Here is a 14,364-nt window from a genome sequence, read left to right on the forward strand (position 1 = left end):
GTGGGGGTAGGCATGAGTCTGTTTGTTCAGCAGTATTTTCCTTTTTCCCCCCACCACCACCACCACCTCCCAACACACACACTCACACACGCCCATCACACACCCAGGAGAAGCTGTTGGGGAGCATACACAGTCTGGATGGGGGCCTGATACACAAGGCTCTACGAGACCCAGCCAGGGCAGCTCATCGGCAAGCCCTGCTCAGATTCATGTCCCAGGCCCTAGGTCTGGCTGGGGGAGGGGGGAGGCCAGAAATACGACCCCCAGGGACTTAAGGAGGTGGAGGTATGATGGCTGTGATTTTGTCATTTTCGACATGTATATTTGTCGTTTTTTCCACCATTATGATTGTCCGTTTTCTTGAAGGGGGTTCTCTTGACTGGCGCCATGCTGGAAGTGCTCACCTGTGGAGAGGGCGGGAGCAGTGATCTCAGCAAGATCCTATTGGTCCCCGAGAAGCAGCAGTCTGTGTTCCAAGCCTATCGCAGCGCAGTGTGCGGTGGGGAAGAGGGACAGAGGGCAGAGCGGTTTGGGGAAATGAGCCAGGAGCTGAGAGACCAGATCAACACTCAGAGTGTCATAGAGAAGGTACAGTTCCGTAGAGCGTCACTCGATCCAATGCCTACTTTGCTTACAGCCAAAACAAGCCCAGAGAACACTGAGAATCACAAGTAACTCTGACTGAAATAAATACTGGGATTTCTTTTTTTTGGGGGGGGGGGGTGGAGGACATTGTCTAGCTGCACACGTTTCTCTCTCACCCTCCCTATCCTCCCTTCTCCCCCCCTGCTCCCCCCGGGTCCACAGCTGAATCTGGGCCAGGCCAACTCGTCCGCCCCCCTGTCCCAGACCCACCTGGGGCCCCTGCTGAAGGACCTGGCCGACGTGGACCGTCTGCTCCGGGACGTGGACCTCCTCTCCGCCCTGGCCCGCCTGCTCCCCAAGGGGGCATGCACCGGCCACGGGCCCCCGGGCCCCAGCAACGCCACCTCCCCCTGCCCCCTCAACGCCACCACCTGGGGCCCCAACGCCACCCGACACACCCGGCCAGGACGGGGGAGAGGGGGAGCAGGGGGAGGGTGGAGGGGGAGCTGGGAGAGGGGAGGAAAACCCCCACTCCCAGTTCTCAGCCTTCGTGCAGCTCTGGGCCGGCCTGCAGCCTATTCTTTGTGGCAACAACAGGTAGCAGATGAGTCCGGGGCGGTGGATTTAGCGTAGCTTGTTGCTAAGAGCTAAGGAAGACGGGTGCTAACGAGGCCCGGGGGTTGTTTACCGAATGTTCTGCTTCTCTCTCTCTCTCTCTCTCTCTCTCTCTCTCTCTCTCTCTCTCTCTCTCTCTCTCTCTCTCTCTCTCTCTCTCTCTCTCTCTCTCTCTCCCTCTCCCTCAGGATCATTGAACCTGAGGCACTGAAGCAGGGGGAACATGAGCTCTCTGGGCTTTCACCAGTAAGGAACAGCGGAATCTGGGTCTACTGGTGCACCTAATGACTACAAATCCCAAGATTCTCTACTCCCCCATCGGCTCACAGGTGGACAAGGTCATCCAGAAGGTAAGTAGATAGTTAGTGTCTATGACTACAGTGCACCACAAGAGGCTGAGGATTTGATTGATTTTCTTTAATCGATGGGGGACTGCACAGTAAGCTGGCTAGCAAAAGGTATACTATTATCATGGAATTACTTGTAGAGAATTTTGCCTCAGTATAAAAATGTTGGAACGGCATACATTTCCTGCTGTCATTATTCATACACTGGTTTCCTATTTGCTAATGTTGCTAATGCATACATTCACCACTGTCTGAGAGCAAGCCAGGAGGCAACATTACTGTTTTCAGTTGGACAAGTGTAATTTGCATCCCACACACATCGATCACACTTTGTGATCTGCGCTTGGTAGGACAAATGTACCTAAAGTCTGCGACTGGTCTGTTTAATCAGTCCTAAAAAACTTCTCCCGCTTGACTCAACATTCCCTGGGGGGGGGGGGGGGAGGGTTCCTGGCACTGGCAGACGCCTGGCGCCCCCTGCAGGCGCCAGGCGTCTGCCAGTGCCAGGAACGCGTCTGATGCCCTGCACTTTGATGCACTTTTTGTGTGTGTGGGGGGGGGGGGGGGAGGGGGGGCATACCTTGACATTAACTCACCATCGATTCTCCTCATGGTCGCATGGCCACCACGGGATACCTGCGCCGGCCACTCAATCCATTCCTTATCTGAGCAGAGGACTTGAGGTAGAGGCGGATGGGCGGTGACCGGATGATTTGAGAGGGAACAAGGGAGAGGAATAGGGAAAGGGGGAGTGTGAGGGCAGAATGGAGAGCTATCTGTAAAGGTTACCCATCGCAAAGGAGAGTCAGTGAGAGTATCGCCACAGGGGGATTGAGTGAGCAGGAGAAACTGGTCCAGGACAATGCATGTGTGTGACAGCCTCGGTCGTTAACGCCATCGATGACGTCATGACTGCTTCCACGTTGCAGGCCAATGAGACGTTTGCGTTTGTGGGGAACGTGACTCACTACGCGAGGGTGTGGCTCAACATCTCCAGTCAGCTCAGGACCTTCCTGGAGGAGGGCAGGCTGCACAACCATCTCACCTGGCTGCAGCAGGTAACACACACACAAAACACACACACACATGCACACAGGAGAGAGGCAACCGAAAGACAAGGCTCACATTAAATCTCCACCATGACATCATCTACACACACTTTACGAGATGACAGTCTTTTAAGATAACTCTCTTCCCTCCTCTCTCCCCTCCCTCTCCCCCGACCTCTTCTCTCTCCTCCCTCCCCTCCCTCCCTCCTCTCCTCCCTCTCCTCTCCTCTCCCCTCCCCTCCCTCCCTCCAGTTCACGTCCGATCTCCGACGCCACCCGGAGCTGCTGAACGCCACAGACAGTGAGCTGCTGCAGAGCCTGCTGGAGGGCAACTACAGCCTCCCCGACGCCTCCACCCTGCTGGAGCAGCTGGACACCATCGACAACGCCGCCTGCGGCTGGACGCACTTCATGTCCAAGGTCAGCCGCCGCGCCCACTGGCAGCACCTCATGCCGTCGCCGATCTACGATGGCGGCCGGCGCTGTCGACATTTTGACCAGTCGGCGGTCGTGTTCGATAACACGGATTCGACTTGTCCGTGTCCTGGGCCAGAATAACGCTTAGCATCTTCTCACGTTCTGAAATCAATACCGACAGCTTTTTTTCCCCCAGCAGGAAATACACCTTATCCTTGACCAAGGTCGGCATTGTAGACACCTCATTGATATCCACAGGGGCATCAGGGAGCTAGATGTTGACGTTGGCGCCGGTTTTCCAGCCCGCAGAAAGGAAATGCCTAGAAACACGAGTGCTAGGATTCCTCCATAGATAGCAGACAGGCAGTAATGTGAGCAGTGGCGTTCGGCCCAGTCCAGGATGCTCCACCCAGGAATAGCAGCACATCCTCTGAGTGTGGCTGGCTCAGCAGAGGCTCAAGGTGTGTTTCCTGTGTGGGCCCCCAGGTCAGTGTGGACATCTTCAAAGGCTTCCCTGACGAGGACAGCATCGTCAACTACACACTGAACCAGGCCTACCAGGACAATGTGTCCGTCTTCGCCAGTGAGTATCTCCTAGACAACCACGGCATTGACCTCTTGTTTGCCACGGGTTGACAATGCAGTTCGATTTTCCTTCATTTAGCAGAAGCTTTCATCCAAAGCGACATACAAGTAGTGGTTGTAGAAAGAAAATCAAGGATTGGAAGTGTTCAGTTCCACCAGTGTTCCAGTGAACAGTCAATTTGTTGTTTTTTTTACCAGGCACAGTTTAACAACAACTACCAAGCACAGTGCAATAACAGGATGAACATAATAAATGAACAATGTTGTTTGTTTATCCTTTCAGACATTTCAAACGAGGCTACCTTAATATAATCTCATAGAAATAATAGAAGTGTAAGAGGGACATTTTAACATGCTGGAAAAGCAGTCAGACGCAAACAAACATTTGACAGACGTAACAAGAACACAATGGAGGCAGAGAGAGGCAAATCCACTGCAGGGATGCTGCAGGTGTCGCGCTGCAGGTGTCGCGCTGCACGTGTCGCGCTGCAGGTGTCGCGCTGCAGGTGTCGCGCTGCACGTGCCGCGCTGCACGTGCCGCGCTGCACGTGCCGCGCTGCACGTGTCGCGCTGCACGTGCAGCGCGGCGCCTGCAAACCCCACGGGAGAGAGCAGCGCACTCACTTATTGCCTTGAGACATGAGGAGGCTAGTGTGGATTGATTGTGGTCCTCCATGTCGCCGTCACCCCAAGGTGTCATCTTCCAGACCAACCGTGACGGCTCCATCCCCCCCCATGTCCTGTACAAGATCCGGCAGAACTCCAGCTTCACGGAGAAGACCAACGAGATCCGCCGGGCCTACTGGCGCCCCGGGCCCAACACCGGGGGCAAGTTCTACTTCCTCTACGGTTTCGTCTGGATCCAAGGTAGGTGACGGGGGCTCCGCGCAACCTCTCCCCGAACGCAGCTCATCTGAGGGAAATCCAGAGAGGGCCCCCCCTGGTTTAAGCAGCCATGCATAATGTATGGAGCTGTGAGGTCCGCCCGGAAGTTGCCTCGGCGAGATCTGCAGATGGCGGAAACCGTACCCCATAAATCAGCTGCCGAACTAGAGTCCCGCGGAGGGCGAAACCGTTGTGTCGAAATTCCTTGTTTGGTTTTGTTTCGTTAAGAATGGGTTTCATTCCGGTAAACTGCTTACCGCGGTGAACCAGAGGCGGGCCCACCTGAGCCGAGGGGGGCTGCAGACGAGGCAGGCCCACCTGAGCCGAGGGGGGCTGCAGACGAGGCAGGCCCACCTGAGCCGAGGGGGGCTGCAGACGAGGCAGTTTCCCCTCCGACTCTCATCTTTCTTTACCCGCCGGGGGACCAAAGAGGAGCTGTTTATTTGACACCTGAAGTTAATACAGATAATGCATTGGATCTGACATTGCAGTTTTTATTGCCCCGACCCGCTCGTCCCCCTGAGGTATTGCAGTTGATTCACTCCTAGATAGAGTCCCCAGAATGGCATTTCCCCTGCTAGGTCTTGTAGACCGCTGGAGGGTCTATAAATGAAGCTGGCATCTTTTGTAAGGTCTATGACTTTGCCATCTTTACATGTGTGTGTGTGTGTTTGTGTGTTTCCTTTAGACATGATGGAGCGCGCGATCATCAACACGTTTGTGGGCCACGATGTGGTCGAACCCGGAAACTACGTCCAGATGTTCCCCTATCCCTGCTACACCAGAGACGAGTAAGACCCCAACCCCTCCATCTCTCCTCTTCGGAAAACCTCTCCCTTCCTCACCGCTCACTGACTTCCCGCCTTGACTCGACAGCTTCCTGTTTGTGATCGAGCACATGATGCCCCTGTGCATGGTGATCTCGTGGGTGTACTCGGTGGCCATGATGATCCAGCACATCGTCGCAGAGAAGGAACACCGCCTCAAGGAGGTCAGAGGTCGTCTAGACGCCGTGCTACCCGTCTCTCTGTGCAGACATGTTTCTGTCCGTCTGGACATCTGTCTAGCTGTCTGCCTCTGCAAAGGCAGCACTGATGCTATCTCTTCCCCTCCTGTGGCAACCTGTGGCAAGATGATGTCACTCATGTGAAGTGCCTCTCTTACGCCATCTGCTGGAGACCTTTGAGCAGAATCGCTCCTGCTCATTTGGGGTGCATGCGAAATGTTACATAACACAAGCTTTTCCTAATATGTAACTATTCACGAAGCAGACGTTTTTTTTTTAATAAAAGCAACATACAGGGTGGATTTGAACCTGGGAACCTTGTGCCCTCCCAGTGAAATGCTCCACCTTGTACCCAGCACCAGATGTGCCTCCACCCTGCAGGTGATGAAGATGATGGGTTTGAACAACGCCGTCCACTGGGTGGCCTGGTTCATCACAGGCTTCGTGCAGCTCTCCATCTCCGTGACGGCGCTGACGGCCATCCTGAAGTACGGCAAGGTCCTCCTCCACAGCGACCCCTTCATCATCTGGCTCTTCCTCACCATCTACGCCATCGCCACCATCATGTTCTGGTGAGGGGGGGGGAACCTTTCACTGTCGGCAGCAAGGAGAAAAAGAGGGAGTGGCCAAGGGTGGCTACTCGCAATACCGTTCCAAAGCTCAAGCGAGGCGAACGCTTGCGGCTCATCTCTCTCTCACGTGTCTCTCTCTCCCCTGTCTCTCCCGTCCAGTTTCCTGGTGTCGGTGATCTACTCCAAGGCCAAACTGGCGTCTGCGTGCGGCGGGATCATCTACTTCCTCAGCTACGTCCCTTACATGTACGTGGCCATCCGGGAGGAAGTGGCCCACGACAAGATCACCGCCTTCGAGAAGTGCATCGCGGTATGTCCCGTCCCCCCCCCCCCCCCGGTCTCGCTGTCTCTCTTTGGGTGTTAGACAAGTGCAGTCGGGTCAAAACACCGGCCAGGTCACTGTCCTGAATTGTGTGTTTGTTTTGTTTTCCCCGCCAGTCCTTGATGTCCACCACAGCCTTTGGCCTCGGCTCCAAGTACTTTGCTCTGTACGAGGTGGCCGGGGTGGGCATCCAGTGGCGCACCATCAACCAGTCTCCAGTAGAGGGCGACGACTTCAACCTGGGGCTGTCCATGATGATGCTCATCATCGACGCCAGCGTCTACGGGATTCTCACCTGGTACATTGAGGCGGTGCATCCAGGTAAGCACCAAGGGTTCGCTGTTCAACTCATCCATTTCTGAATGGCGGCTCTTATTGAACACGTTTTCTCTCAATGTTATTTACGTTTCGCTTTCCTTCCCCTCGCAGGCATGTATGGGCTGCCCCGCCCCTGGTACTTCCCCCTGCAGAAGTCCTATTGGCTGGGCAGTGGGCGCGTGGAGACGTGGGATTGGCCGTGGGGTGCCGGCGCCAGGCTGAGTGTGATGGAGGAGGACCAGGCGTGCGCCATGGAGCACCGACGCTCTGGTACGGTACTGTGGCCCAGCGACCAGTCTGACCTCGCTACACCAGCCCTCTACTGTACCTGGGTCAATCTCTCTGTCCCAGTATCACCATACTCTTTGCAATACTAGATCGTTTTCCTCTAGTGCCTTGAGGTCTAGGTTGTGACTATGACACTCCTCATAAGCTGAATGGATTCATAACCTATTTGAAGCATCAAATCCACTGTAGTTTGCACACCCAGGAAGGCTTGTATCGCCTCTCTGTCTCCCCCCTCAGAGGAGATGCGAGGTGTGGAAGAGGAGCCAAGCCACCTGCCCCTGGTGGTGTGCATAGACAAGCTGACCAAGGTGTACAAGACCGGCAGCAAACTGGCTCTGAACAAGCTGAGTCTCAACCTGCACGAGAACCAGGTGGTCTCCTTCCTGGGACACAACGGTGCTGGCAAGACCACCACTATGTGAGAGAGATAAATGTGTGTGTGCCCGCGTGTGTCAGAGTCGATGTCGCTTCTCGCTAACTGTCTTACTTGTATGTTTGGAATTTGAACGATAGGAACTCATTTGCTTGTATTCCCGTTGGAAAACCATTGCCTAAACTAGCACCATTGCCTCCCCCCCCCCCCCAAAAAAAAAACTAGAAAACACCTGGGTTATAAAGAGCAACACCTGAGTTTTTCTTTTGAAAAGTTGTAGTCTATCTTCTGAGCGAAGTCCCACCGTTCATTTCCCATCCCTCCCGTCCCCCTCAGGTCCATCCTGACCGGGCTGTTCCCTCCCACCTCCGGCTCAGCCACCATCTACGGCCACGACATCCGCACCGACATGGAGCGCATCCGCCAGAACCTGGGCATGTGTCCCCAGCACAACGTCCTGTTCGACAAGCTGAGCGTGGAGGAGCACCTGTGGTTCTACTCCAAGCTGAAGGGCATGGCGGAGGACGACATACGCAAGGAGACCGACAAGTAGGTGGCAGGGGGTTCTGGCCCGTCTCTGTGCAGAGAGGAGAGGAGGTCCGGTGGTGACTTGTTCTGTGGGAGGTTCAGGAGTAGTTTGAGGGAGGAGGAACGAGCGGGCTTATCGAAAGCGGGAATGTAAATGAGAAGGCCTCAGTGCGTTTAATTATGGTAATTATGTTTTCATTTAGCAGACGCTGTTAGCCCAAATGATGTGAAGTACGATCTCTTGAACTTCAGTCAGATTCTCCACCACCCCCCACGATTAGCATCTTAGCACGTTTAGTTCAAATCGAAAGTCTCTTTTTAAAGAGAAGGAACCTGCTCGTAATTTCACCCCTGATAACGTGTCGTCGATCATCGACGTGACCAGGATGATTGAGGACCTGGAGTTGTCCAACAAACGCCACAGCCTGGTGCAGACACTGTCCGGGGGGATGAAGAGGAAGCTGTCCGTGGCCATCGCCTTCGTCGGCGGCTCCCGCGCTGTCATCCTGGACGAGCCCACGGCGGGCGTGGACCCCTACGCACGCAGGGCCATCTGGGACCTCATCCTGAAGTACAAACAGGGTGAGACCGCTGGGATGACGCAAAACAAATGAACACGTTTCAGCTCAGAGTGCGAATTATACAATGACAATCGGGTGGGTCAACTTCTTCTCCAGAAGAAGTGTATCGACCCCCCCCCCGACCTGTTGTTTTTATCCTCTTTTGGGGGGGTTCAAGTCTTAATTAGGGGGGTCAGACCCCCCCAAACGCCCCCCATTCATTCGCACCCTGTTTCAGCTCCTAAGTTGCGTGTGCGTGACCTGTGTGCTGTGTCCAGGCCGCACCATCCTGCTGTCCACTCATCACATGGACGAGGCTGACCTGCTGGGAGACCGCATCGCCATCATCTCGCACGGGAAGCTCAAGTGCTGCGGCTCGCCGCTCTTCCTCAAGAGCACCTATGGAGACGGCTACAAGCTGACCCTGGTCAAGAAGCAGAGCGAGAGCAGGGGTGAGGGTGTGTGTGTGTGTGTGTGTGTGTTTGTGTGCGTGGGTGGGTTTGTTTGTATGTGTGTGAGGGTGGGTGGGTATTGGAGTGTGGTTATGATTGTATGTGAGTGTGTGTCTGTGTGTTTGTATGTGTTTGTTTGTGTGTGTGTATGGGGGGGGGGGGGGGTTGTGTGGATGTGTTTGTGTGTGGGTGTGTGTGGGTGTGTGTGTGTGTGGGGGGGGTGTCATTAGTCATGTCACTAGGCAGCTGTCTCAACTCCATTATCGGTGATCAGTGATACAACCTTCTTCTGAGCTACTTCCCTTGCTCGAAAATTGATGGATTGCTGCAAAACATCCTTTATTTTTGCTTGTCTGCCAACACCCACCCCTAATATTTTTTGTTTAACAACCTCCATTTTTTGACATCCATCCTGCCCACTCTCTCCCCCTCTCTTCCTCCATTCATCTTGTTATATCTATGGATTTGTGTCCCCAGACCAGGGCCCCCGCCACCAGCCTACCACCCTGCTCTCGCCCTCCTCCTCCCTGTCTCCCTGCTCAGAGCCCAGGGTCACCCAGTTCATCCGTCAGTTCGTGGCGTCCTGTCTGCTGGTGTCTGATTCCAACACGGAGCTGTCATACGTGCTGCCCTCTGAGGCTGTGAAGAAAGGCTGCTTTGAAAGGCTCTTTCAGGTACAGCACTCCGTACAGGGCCACGCTGAGAAGAGAATCAATACACAGAATATGTATGAGACTAGACTGACTTAAGATATCATGAAGTGCTTGTATAGCAGCTAGAGGAAATGTCTATCAATGGTTCCTCTCTCTCTCTCAGCTCTGCTAAGCCCCATTGAGCTTGTTAGTACGGTTCCTAATAATATTAATAATGGTGTATTCATTTGGCAGACAACGACCAACAGTACAGTTAAGTGATTTGCAGTTGGGTGCTCTAACCGCTAAGCTTTACCCTCCTGGTCTTTGTTGTCCTCCCTGTCCTGTGGATCCCCAAGGCCCTGGAGCAGCGCCTGGACAGCCTGGCTCTGACCAGCTTCGGGGTGATGGACACCACCCTGGAGGAGGTCTTCCTCAAGGTGTCTGAGGAGGACCAGTCCCTGGAGAACAGCGACGCAGGTGACCCCGGGCTCAGGCCGTCTCCCGCTCGGTTTTCCTCCCTGTCTCGCTCCTTCCTCTATCCTTTCTTTTTGTTCACCATCTCTCTCTCTGTTTTGCACGCGTTCCTTTTCTCTCTCTCTCTCTCTCTCTCTCTCTCTCTCTCTCTCTCTCTCTCTCTCTCTCTCTCTCTCTCTCTCTCTCTCTCTCTCTCTTTCTCTCTCTCTCTCTCTCTCTCTGTCTCTCTCTCTCTCCTTGTCTCACATTCTCTTTCTCTTTCATTCACATTCTCGGTCTCCCTATGTCTCTCTCTCACCGTCAGTTTCTGTTGCCTGTGGTCGAACAGATCAATAAAGTTTTGTTTTCGAGGAAAGCTCATTAATAAGTCAACACACACATTGTGAAAAGATTTTCCGCTTGCTCTGCATCGTCTGAGCTGGCGGCAAGGTGCTGACACCTCGCTTTTCCACAGAATTATGTATTCACTGTCTGCTCTGTTATCTTCGTTAACTTTCTCTATCCTTGTGAATGACCCCCCTCCTCTCTCTCTCTCTCTCTCTCTCTCTCTCTCTCTCTCTCTCTCTCTCTCTCTCTCTCTCCCTCTGCTCTCTCTCTCCCTCTGCTCTCTCTCTCTCTCTCTCTCTCTCTCTCTCCCTCTCCCTCCGTTCTCTCTCCGTCTCTCTCTCAGACATGAAGGACTCCCCAGGAGGGAGCTGGGTGGGGAAGCCAGCGGCCGGTCCGGCGGGGCCCCAGTGCGACCCTGGCCCAGCAGGGGGCGTGGTTCGCCCGGAGGTGGAGCTGAGCAACCTGGTGATGTGCTCCAGGCTGAGTCAGAGCCAGGCCTCCCTGCGCTCGTCCTCCTCCTCCGTGGGCTCCGTCCGGGGGGACGAGGGGGGGCTCTACGCCGACTTCTACGGAGAGTACTGCCCTCTCTTCGACAACGGCCAGGAGTCGGACTCGGCCAGCCAGAGAGGTGACCGGGAGCCAAAACAGAACGCTGAGATTCACTCAAACCCCGGGCTTAAGTCAATAGTAGTAGTAGTAGGCACTTTATTGATCTCCAAGGGGAAATTCCTGCTTTTCAGCAGGCAAGATAAAAAAAACAGGTCATATGAATAAGAAATTAAACTGATAACACACAGGAGTAATACACATATGCACAGAACTGTTTACGAAACCATTTCAATCAGGTGACACGCAAGAAGACAAAGATATAATACCGCTAACGGTGAATCCATGTGAATGGCTTATGAACAGCATGAACCAGTGAACACCATGAAACCACACCGAGTGAGCCACATGAACAACCCTAACCCATGTCCGTCTCCCTACCCCAGGGGACGCCGAGGACCCCTCGTCCCCGGCAGCAGGCATCCTGGAGGGGCAGGGCAGCATCAAGCTGGAGGGCTGGTGGCTCCGCCTGCGGCAGTTCCACGGCCTCATCATCAAACGGTTCCACTGCGCCAAGAGGAACACCAAGGGCCTCTTCTCCCAGATCATGCTGCCCGCCTTCTTCGTCTGCGTGGCCATGACCGTCGCCCTGTCCGTGCCCGAGATAGGTGCGTGCCACCAGGGGGAAGCAGACACGCTGGGCTTGGCGTGTGTTCCCTGTCCTGGTTTTTAGTGTTGACGCTTCTGTTGTGATCTACAGGAGACCTGCCACCCCTCATACTGTCACCCTCCCAGTACCACAACTACACCCAGCCCCGAGGCAACTTCATCCCCTACGCCAATGAGGACCGGCCCCAGTACAGGTCAGAAACAGCGAGGGATGGTCCTAATGTGATGACAGAAACACACTTTACAGTTGACATAGATAAATAGATATAGATACTTTTTTTGGGGGGGGGGGGGGGTATGATTGCTGCTCAGACATCCCTGTCCTCCCAGATGTAAGCTGTCCCCAGATGCCAGCCCCCAGAAGATCGTCAACACCCTGCGGCTGCCCTCGGGCGTGGGCGCCACCTGCGTCCTCAAAACGCCCTTCAACAGCACCCTGGACCAGCTGGCCCAGACTCTCAACCCCAGCGCCAACAACTCCAAGACCTTGGCTGCCCGCTACTTTGACTCCATGTGCCTGGACTCCTTCACCCAGGGGGTGCCCCTCTCCAATTTTGTGCCCCCTCCGCCCTCGCCCGCCCCGTCTGACGACCCGGATCCCCGCTTCGAGGACGGGCTGTGGAACTACACCACCGCCCCGACCACCGTCCACGGTCTGCCTCCGCCAATCACAGCTGGCGCTAAACAGTCACAGTCACTGCCTCCCAATCTGCGTTAAACCCATGTGACCCTCCTCCTCACACTCCCTGTGTGTGTGTGTGTGTGTGTGTGTGTGGGGTGTGTGTGTGTTCTGCAGAAACGGTGACGTCGCCCCCCACCCTGCCCCTGTCCATCCGGGAGCCGGTGCGCTGCATCTGCTCCATGCAGGGGACCGGCTTCTCCTGTCCCAGCGGAGTGGGGGGGCGGCCCCCGCTCATGAAGGTGGTCACCGGGGACATCCTGGTGGACATCACCGGACGCAACGTGTCCGAGTACCTTCTCTACACCTCGGATAGAGTCCGCCTGCACAGGTAGGGATCAGTGTCACACATACACACACTCACATGAAATGAATAGGAATAAGGAGTAGGGATAATATAAATTATACAAATAGGATTAAGTGACTCTTCTGAATGTCTTTTAGATTTATTTCCCTTTCCTTTTGTCTAGATACGGCGGGATCACAGTGGGCAACATACAGAAATCAATCCCAGCATCCTTTGGGAGAAAGACTCCACCCATGGTTCGCAAGATAGCGGTGCGCAGATCCGCTCAGGTAAGCAAAGCGAACGTTTCAAAACAGACGCGCCCGTGCCTCAAACGAGCCTACCCTCTCCGCGGCGTGACCGAGTGTGCGTTGTCTAGGTGCTGTTCAACAACAAGGGGTACCACAGCATGCCAACCTATCTCAACGTCCTCAACAATGCCATCCTCCGCGCCAACCTGCCCGCGGCGAAGGGAAACCCTGCTGCATATGGTAAGAGATACAGTCAACAGACAGTACACTATTGTAAACAGGTATGTGTGCTGGTATATAATCCCTGTGTGTATGTGTCTGCGTGTTTTGGTATGCAGGGATTACGCTGACGAACCACCCTATGAATCGAACCAGTGCCAGTCTCTCCCTGGACTACTTGTAAGCCCCCTTCCCTCTCCGTTTGAAAGAAAATGAGTTTTTCTCCCCAAAGTATTTCTCCGACAGCACGGACAACGTTCCTCCCTCGACCTCCCTCTCTCCTCTGCTATCTGTGTCGGCACAGGCTCCAGGGCACAGACGTGGTGATCGCCATCTTCATCATCGTGGCCATGTCGTTCGTCCCGGCCAGCTTTGTCGTGTTCCTGGTCGCGGAGAAGTCCACCAAGGCCAAGCACCTGCAGTTTGTCAGCGGCTGTGACCCTGTCATTTACTGGCTGGCCAACTACATATGGGACATGGTGAGGGGAGGAAGAGAGACAGAGAGAGAGAGAGAGAGAGAGAGAGAGAGAGTGTGTGTTTATGCCAGCATGCATATCGAGGGAAAAAAACGCGTTCTGGTGACCCATCTAAGTGAAGGTCTTTCTCGATCTCTCAGCTCAACTACCTGGTGCCGGCCACATGCTGCGTCCTTATCCTGTTTGTGTTCGACCTTCCGGCGTACACCTCCCCGACCAACTTCCCTGCAGTCGTGTCTCTCTTCCTGCTCTACGGGTCAGTGCTGCACTGTTGTCGAGAAAACTCCAGCACTCTCTCCGGCTTTCCGGGGTTTGGAATGTTTTACAGGAAGTCGTTGGATTGGAACGGTATTGCATGCTGCATACTTTGCCCCCTGTGGTGCTTTTGGATTTCTATCTTCGTTTCTATGATAATTAATGACGAATAAGCTCCAAAATAACTTTTACATTTGGGTGACCTGAAAAAAAAGGCCAGTCTTCCTGCCCTTGATTACATTTAACCCTTGTGTTATCTTCGGGTCATTCTGACCCATCAGTCATTGTGACCCACCGTCGTATTGCGACAACTTTACCGCATACCAAAACAAAGTGAATCATTTTCTTTTAACCGTTGGGCTGTCTCAGACCCCCCACATAGCGATGGTTAAAAGAAAATCATTTTTATTTGTTTTTGTATTGGGTAAAATTGGGTAAACACAACGATGGTTCGTTATGAACCTTTGGGTCATGTGACCCGAAGGCAGCACAAGGGTTAAGATCCGCGATGCATAATTCATAATTGCGTCTTACCAAATCAAGAAACTCGAATGAAAATTTAATGAATGAAGCCTATTATAGAATCATACCCCACAAGCTTGGAACGTAGAAGATGTAATTAAGTTTTGCTCAAACTTAAACTTT

At 53.9% G+C, this 14,364-nt stretch overlaps 1 protein-coding gene across 1 annotated transcript in view; it reads left to right on the forward strand.

Moving 5' to 3' along the window:
• abca2 (ATP-binding cassette, sub-family A (ABC1), member 2) overlaps positions 1-14,364 on the forward strand; it is a 37,634-nt gene that overhangs the window by 17,102 nt on the left and 6,168 nt on the right. The window contains 33 exon segments of the mRNA XM_062454079.1: positions 108-233; positions 235-285; positions 367-588; positions 808-1,035; positions 1,037-1,182; positions 1,389-1,437; positions 1,440-1,550; positions 2,477-2,605; positions 2,849-3,016; positions 3,500-3,596; positions 4,292-4,465; positions 5,172-5,274; positions 5,360-5,474; positions 5,871-6,061; positions 6,221-6,371; positions 6,500-6,704; positions 6,813-6,971; positions 7,227-7,407; positions 7,699-7,911; positions 8,276-8,472; positions 8,729-8,902; positions 9,380-9,576; positions 9,894-10,014; positions 10,682-10,966; positions 11,331-11,552; positions 11,645-11,747; positions 11,884-12,206; positions 12,350-12,563; positions 12,703-12,808; positions 12,898-13,009; positions 13,108-13,168; positions 13,293-13,467; positions 13,605-13,720. Coding sequence (XP_062310063.1) covers positions 108-233; positions 235-285; positions 367-588; positions 808-1,035; positions 1,037-1,182; positions 1,389-1,437; positions 1,440-1,550; positions 2,477-2,605; positions 2,849-3,016; positions 3,500-3,596; positions 4,292-4,465; positions 5,172-5,274; positions 5,360-5,474; positions 5,871-6,061; positions 6,221-6,371; positions 6,500-6,704; positions 6,813-6,971; positions 7,227-7,407; positions 7,699-7,911; positions 8,276-8,472; positions 8,729-8,902; positions 9,380-9,576; positions 9,894-10,014; positions 10,682-10,966; positions 11,331-11,552; positions 11,645-11,747; positions 11,884-12,206; positions 12,350-12,563; positions 12,703-12,808; positions 12,898-13,009; positions 13,108-13,168; positions 13,293-13,467; positions 13,605-13,720 — 5,225 coding nt within the window.

Source organism: Osmerus eperlanus, chromosome 28 (assembly GCF_963692335.1).
Source record: "Osmerus eperlanus chromosome 28, fOsmEpe2.1, whole genome shotgun sequence".
Classification (NCBI taxonomy): domain Eukaryota; kingdom Metazoa; phylum Chordata; class Actinopteri; order Osmeriformes; family Osmeridae; genus Osmerus; species Osmerus eperlanus.